Genomic DNA, 7,093 nt, shown 5'->3' on the forward strand with positions numbered 1-7,093 from the left:
GTGTCTTTTATAAATAAATCTTTTAAGAAATAAAAAATAAAATAGATAGAAACCCTTTTCATAAGCTGTTGTATTATTCATTCTTTTTTCAGACCATCTTACTAACTTACTTCTGACATTAAAAACACACCAAGATAAATTGATGTGAGGTTGAAGGTGTCATGACTTTTAATATCCTATTTTTTTAGCACTATCCTGAAGAACGACATGTAGTTGAACGCCATGGACGAGACACAAGTGGACCAAGGAAAGACTGGCATGGTCCACCTTCTCAAGGGCCTAGCTATCATGATGCAAGGCGAATGGGTGATGGCCGGACAGGAGCAGGCATGATAACCCAACATGGAAGGTAAGTAGTGAATTTGTTAAGACTTGCCTACCAGCACACAGCCAAATCTCTGTCATCTCTTTAAAGGTCATTATAGTTTCTTTTTTTTTTTTTTTTAAGATTTATTTATTTCTGCATACATAACTGGGATACAGGTCAGAGGTGCAGAGCAATGAGAGAATTCACCAGAGACAGAGTGGGGAGTAGAACAGGTAGATCAGCGAAGTACACTGCTGAGGGGAGCAGCGGGTGAGACAGGAGAGGTCTGCTGTGCCATGTGGGTCACCTCTGGGTTGGGAATCGACTTGCACTGAAAGTGGCCATGGCCAGCTTTGCAGTGCTGTGCTTTAACCTGCTGTGCCATCTGGAAGGGCGCAGGTCATTATAGTTTCTAAGAGATTGAGTTGAAGTAGTAACAGCCTTAGATCTGCCCAAACATTTCCTCATCTTAATTCTGAATCTTCAGAGGGAAAAAAAAAAAGAGCCAATCAGTATAAAGTATAAAGCTAAAAAAGTACAAGTGAAAAAAGAGAATGAACATTAACTTCTTTTGGACCTGTTTTTTTGGATTCCTTCTTTTGTTCACTGCCTGTCATTCTTAAAATTCTTAGAAATGAAGAAGAAACCAAAATAATGTTCTGCTTTTCTTTTCAGGTAACTAGCAAAACTTTTGGACATTTAATCTAAAGGTTGATCATTTGCTAAGAGACAAATTTTATTTTCACTTTATAACAACATTCGTTATGGCCCTTCCAGTGGCAAGTCTCAGGTCTTCCTCTCTTCCAAGCCTTTCCTTCTTTCCTATTCCCCTGCCTTAAAAGTACTGATGTGGCTTGGGTCCTCTCTAGTGGTATAGGAGTTAAAGTCTCAGTACTATCAAGCTATTGCCAGCCACTGAGGCATGGGTTCAATCTCCGGCCAGGGAGGTGACCGACATGGCGCAGCAGACCTCCTGCTTCACCCGCTGCTCCTCTCAGCAGTGTATCTCAGTCTGTTCACCTCTTTTGCTCCCATTCTGTTTCTCATGAATCCTCTCACCCCCACACCTCTGGCCAACATCCCAGTTCTTGTATGCATAAATAAATTAAAAATAAATCTTACAGAAAAAAAGTTACTGACTTGGCTCAGTGATCTAAGTTACTACTATTTTATTAGTCACTTCTACCACCACACTTAACATGTTTGTTATACTTGTGTCTGCCAATGACAGCCTAATTTGTCATTGCCTTTAGTTTTTAAAGATCGTCAATGTCATTTTCTTTATAAATACAGATTCTTTCAGATCCTTAGTTCTTGAGCTCCTTGGTGGTTAAGCACTATTGCTTTCACTGTTGTTTTTCCTTTTATGAAGCACCCTTCTGTAATGCATCATTATTTTCTACTTGTTTACTTCCTTTGATGGCTCCACCAAATGGTTAAATACTACTATTTATTTTTAGCTCTATATTCTGATGTCCATGTAAATGCTTTGCTGTCGCCATAATTTAAGACCAGAGTGTACTCCTTTCCTTTTTTAAACCTTAGTGTTTATTATTGCCTCTGGCTTTTTAAAATTTGCCAGCACTACCAGATGCCATATTGACCCAGATTGAAAAACATGGGACACATCCAAATCTTTTTTCCTTTCTAGCATAAATTTCTTTTTTAAAGATTTGTTTTTATTTATCCATACAAGAATTGGGCATAGGTCAGAGATGCAAGGGATGAGAGGGTTCACAGAGACAGAGTGGGGAACAGAACAAGCAGATTGACTGAAACACAGTGCATAAATTACTTAAGTGTGTTTGTTTCTTTTAAACAAGTAACAGCTATTTCTCCTTCATTTTCACATCTGATTAGTCTTTTTCTTGCTCCATTAATTCATACTACTAAAAAAATTAAAAGTTGTTTGTGTTAGTATACCATTTACTTGCTTCCAATCTACAAGCAACTTCTCTAGGTCACAGTATCTAATCCAGATTCCTCAGCCTGGCATATAAGCTTTTACACAACCTATTTTAATTTTTTTTAATAATATAATAGTTTATTTTTACATCATTTTGTACATTTTTATTTTCATCTCAATTGTAATCCCCGTGGGTTTCCCACCACAAAGTCACCTGTGTGCCATCAATAGTCCCGTGCACTTCCCTCCCCACCCCCCTGTTTTTGATCCCCTTCCCCTATTTTTAATTTTTTAAAGCTATTTCACTGTGTGTTGTTTTAATTTCCCAGAACTGTGATAATGTTTTTTGGTAGGTCTTTTTCCTATATTACTCATTAGTACCTACTTTCTCAAATTATACATATAAAAATTTCCAGGAATATTTCTTGAATGGTGTTCTTTAGTTCAGAGATTCAAGTTCCAGGTTGATGCTGTGAGTACTGATCTGGGGACCACACTTTGAGGGCCTCTACTTTGGTCCATTGATGTGCATTCCATTAAATGATATATTCAGAGGATTTGAAGTGAAGCTGCCCAAGTTAAAATCCTCCTGCCACTATTTACTATTTTCTTACCATAAGTTAGTCACATAACCTCCATCTCAATCTCTTCATCAGTGGAGTTAGTAATGGTACATACCATACAGGAATGTTAAAAAATTACTTAGTAGGGTCAAATAGAAATACTTTGCAAGTATTGGTATAATTATTCTTTTGTTCTCTGACTTTTTTTTTTTCTTTTAAACCTTTTCAGTAATGCATCCCCAATTAATAGAATTGTACAAATCAGTGGCAATTCCATGCAAAGAGGAAGTGGCTCTGGATTTAAGCCATTTAAAGGTGGACCTCCACGACGATTTTGAATAATTAGCTCTCTGCTGTGGTTTCAAGATAATTTATTGAAATCTCCTGTAAACTTTACTTGACTACTTATGAAGAGGACCTCTGACTGCTTGAGAGTTGCCGGACTTTTTTTTCTTTTTTAAAAATTTAACATAATTGCTTTTCTCAATTTTGGAGAAGATGTTTAAATAGTTCTGTTGTAACTTTTAATAGTTTTGTGTATCATTCAACTTTTTCTTGCAGCACCAAGACACATTTGAAAAGGTTGGAATCAACATTTTTGTTTTAACGCTGTGTGAATATAAAGAGTAGTTTGCACCTGTGTGGTAGTAGTTTAATTTTCAGCATTAGCTCTATGGTGTCAGGCTCTAGAATTATTTCTTGTCACCAAGCATTTTCAGTCTCCATTTTGAAGGCTGTCAACGCTTAAAATGTCTTCTGTCTAATTTTTAGAGAATAAGATTGTTCTTGCATTTCTGAGTATTATGTAACCTATTTTTGCAGAAGGTACTGTTACATTAAGTGCATCTGTGTATTCTGGTTTTACAAAAATGTACTCTTTTTTGAAATAAACCTTCATATTCTGTATAGTTGCTAAAGCGTTGAGAACCTTTTTAATTGTAAAATGAGAACCGATTTTAAGTTTAGTATAGCAGCACACTTGTTCAGGTTTGCATGGTATGAAACCAAATAGACTAATGAAACCTTTGCCATGGGGTCTGTATCACTGAGTTCTTAGACTGAGTTGTGCAGGTAAGTGCACTTTTAGGTAATCTGCACTGTTTGATGGATAAATTCCATCTATGGGGATTGTGTGGGTATAAATGTTTCCATGTTCCCAACTATGTTGAGAAATGGAAAAACCCAGGTTCTAGATTGGTGAATCAGTTGGGTTTTGTAAATACTTGTATGTGGGAAGGCATTGTTGTCTCTTTGTGAAAATAAAAATCCACACCTGGAAGTGTATGTGTCTTTGTTTCCAGCTCTATAGGTTTTAGTCCTCCAGCTCTTTCTGGAGTTAAGTTCAAAATGACTAGATTTGGATCTATCAGTCTTTTGTACTGTTTCTGGGAAGTAAGTTTGACTTTTCACCGTTGTAGCTGGGAGGCATACTTTGTTGAAGTGCTAGAGAATTAACCAGTAACATTATTTATGGTCTTTTTTTTTTTTTTTTAATGCTACTTTTCTAGGAAAAGCCTTCAAAGCATATTCTGAATATCATCTTTTAAAGATTTTTTGTGTTCCTTCATATAAAGCAGCAATGAATAATGTTAACAGTCTACATTTTTAAAAATTCAGCAGTCTGTATACTCATACAAAGTGTAAGATGAGAGTGAGGGATCACATTGAGTCTACCATTTCATTTGAAAAGGAATCTTTATAGTGGTTCTTGTCACTGTCCCTATGTGAATATGGTCATGTCCACAAGATGGCCCGGCTTTGGAGTGTTGTGAGCAACGAGGGTATCCTGGTCTTTGTCCTTTTGGGATACTTTTGTACTTTGTATACTGCTCAATTTCATAGCCGTTTCTGTACTTCTGGTTCCTATAATCTGGGAAGCCAGTTGTGCACATCTGTATGTGTGTGTACTTCATTTCTTCATCCCCCACACTTTGTAGTGTGGCACAACAAAAGCCCAAACAATGAACTAATTTACTTCAAGTCTTTTTCTTCATTTTTAGAATGAAGTGCCATATTCATCATAAGGGATTACATGATAGTTACTAACATTTGCTAAGCCTTTTATATGCTGGGCAGTGTGCCAAGAATTTTAAGTTCACTTGTTGGCCTAGTATGCAGAAGAATTCTGTTAGGATTCCCATCTTACAAGTAATAATTGCTATTTTACCTATTTTTCAGACAGGGATCTGAGAAGTAAAGTTGAAAAAAATTATATCCAACCTCTTGCACTTAAATGGAAAGGTACACAGTCTACAAACAGTGTATGTAATTACTTTTTTCTCAGGTTATCATGGTATGTATTTTTCAAGTTGACAAAACCACCAGCGTTGGCCAGTCAGTGAGAAAATTCGCATATTTTATAAATGCTAGGTTCCTCAGAACTAAGAGAAAGGAGGATTTGCCATTCTCCATAATTTGATGAGCCAATATTTCACCATAATATAGAAGGTTTCCATGATTAAGGCACAGCAAATACAGGTATTCAAGAAAGAACCAGTGTTATGCTTGAGCAAGACACTGAAGTCAAAAACTACACACCAAAAATAATTGTATAAGAAAGATAAAAGCATCAGGAGAACACAGAAAAACTTCCAGTTCTTAAATCTGAAATTTTAGTTTAGTTTTTTTTTTTGAGGTTATATAACAGTGGTTTTCAACATTGTATATAATTTGAGGGGATATATTCATACCTCTTCAGATGTAATCATTCCATTTCCACCACCAAAACACCCATTTTCCTCTACCATATTCCAGTGAGCCCCCACTTACCCTTGTTCCCCTTCTCTTAACCTCCCCTTCTGGTACTTTCTGCTTGTTCCATTGATGTTAGGATTTATTTCTGTTTATAGAACTAATAATTTTAATTTAGCTTTTAGATTTATATAAAATTCATCTGCAGTTGATTTATGTATGGATAGCGCTGATGTTTATTTTTTTCTATGTGGATATACAATTTTCAAGTATAATTTGTTGAAAAGACTTATTTCCCCATAAATTATCTTAGCACCATTGTCTAAAAAAATCAAGCTACCTATGTGTGAATCTGCTTCTGGACACTATTCTGTACCAATGATCTATATACTGATATATCTATATGATTCACCAGTACCACACTTAATTATTGTGGCATTACATTAAGTCTTGAAATCAGGTAAGTCTTCTAATGTTACTTAATGTTTTTCAAAACTGTTTTAGCTAATCTTTGTATTTCTGTGTATGTTATGAAATTACCAATTGCAACCCAAAAAAATATCTACTGGGATTTGGCCTCCCTAGTGGTGCAAGGCCTTAAGTCTCAGTACTATGAAAAGCTATTCATAGCCACAACAGCAAGAGTTCTATACCCCAGCAGGGAGCTAACCCACGTGGTACAATGGTGCAACTGACCTATTCTCTCATTCTCTGCTCCCCTCAGCAGTGTATTTCAGTCAATCCCCTTGTTTTGCTTCCCATTCCCTGTGATGAATTCTTAACATCAACTCTTCCCCCATTCCGCCACATTACATCTCTGGCCTACAACCCAACTCTTGTATACATAAATTTTTAAAAATTAAAAAAACAAAAAGGTCTACTGGGAGTGCCTCCTGGGTGATGCAGGGTTAAGACAGTACTATGAAGCTATCTGGCAGTCACTGTAGCATGGCTTCAGGCCCTAGCCAGGGAGCTAACCCCATTGGCAAGACACTCCTCCCCTCAGCAGTGTATTTCAGTAGATCTGCCTATTCTGTCCCCAACTCTTTCTCTGTTGAATCCTTTCACCCACCGGTCCCTCTGGCCTGTACCCCAGTTCTTATGTGCATAAATAATTTTTTTTTTTTAAAGGCTACTGGGATTTTGAATGTTTCATTGAATAAATTGACAGGTTTGGGGGAGAATCGACATTAACAATATTGACTTCCAATCATGAGTAGTATATCTCTTCATTTTGTAAGCTTTTTTAGTATCTCTTAGCAATGTATTTTAATTTTCATTGCCTAGATCTTACACATTTTTTTGGTTAAATTTAGCTCAGAGTTTTGAATTTTTTTTATGCTGTTGGAAACAGTATTTAAAGTTTCACGTTTGTTGTTAGTACATGGAAACGATTTTATTATATTGGCCCTTTTATTTTGGGATATTGCTAAATTGTTTTGTTAATTCTGCTGAACTTGTTATAAATGCCTCCAGGTTTTTGGTGTACACCTTTATGACTTATGGAAACAAAAGATGGATTTTATTTTACTTCCTAATCTAAATGCCTCTTTTTGGCCTTGTCTTAGTGTTTTGATTATTATCTCCAATAAAATATTGTAAAAGAGGCCCTTCCTGGTGGCGCAG

At 36.2% G+C, this 7,093-nt stretch overlaps 1 protein-coding gene across 7 annotated transcripts in view; it reads left to right on the top strand.

Annotated features, from left to right (window-relative positions):
- The window catches only part of SLTM (SAFB-like, transcription modulator), a 45,007-nt gene extending 40,947 nt beyond the window's left edge, over positions 1-4,060 (top strand). For 5 of the 7 annotated variants that reach the window (XM_012728692.1, XM_012728694.1, XM_012728695.1 and 2 more), the window contains 2 exons: positions 189-349; positions 3,006-3,682. In XM_012728692.1, coding sequence (XP_012584146.1) covers positions 189-349; positions 3,006-3,114 — 270 coding nt within the window. In that variant the 3' untranslated portion in view covers positions 3,115-3,682. Of the gene's footprint in view, positions 1-188; positions 350-3,005 lie in introns of all 7 variants that reach the window. The other 2 variants (XM_004687739.2, XM_004687740.2) reach the window with 1 other exon arrangement.
- The last annotated feature ends 3,033 nt before the right edge of the window (positions 4,061-7,093 follow it).

Source organism: Condylura cristata, unplaced genomic scaffold (assembly GCF_000260355.1).
Source record: "Condylura cristata isolate star-nosed mole 26May11 unplaced genomic scaffold, ConCri1.0 scaffold00023, whole genome shotgun sequence".
NCBI lineage: Eukaryota > Metazoa > Chordata > Mammalia > Eulipotyphla > Talpidae > Condylura > Condylura cristata.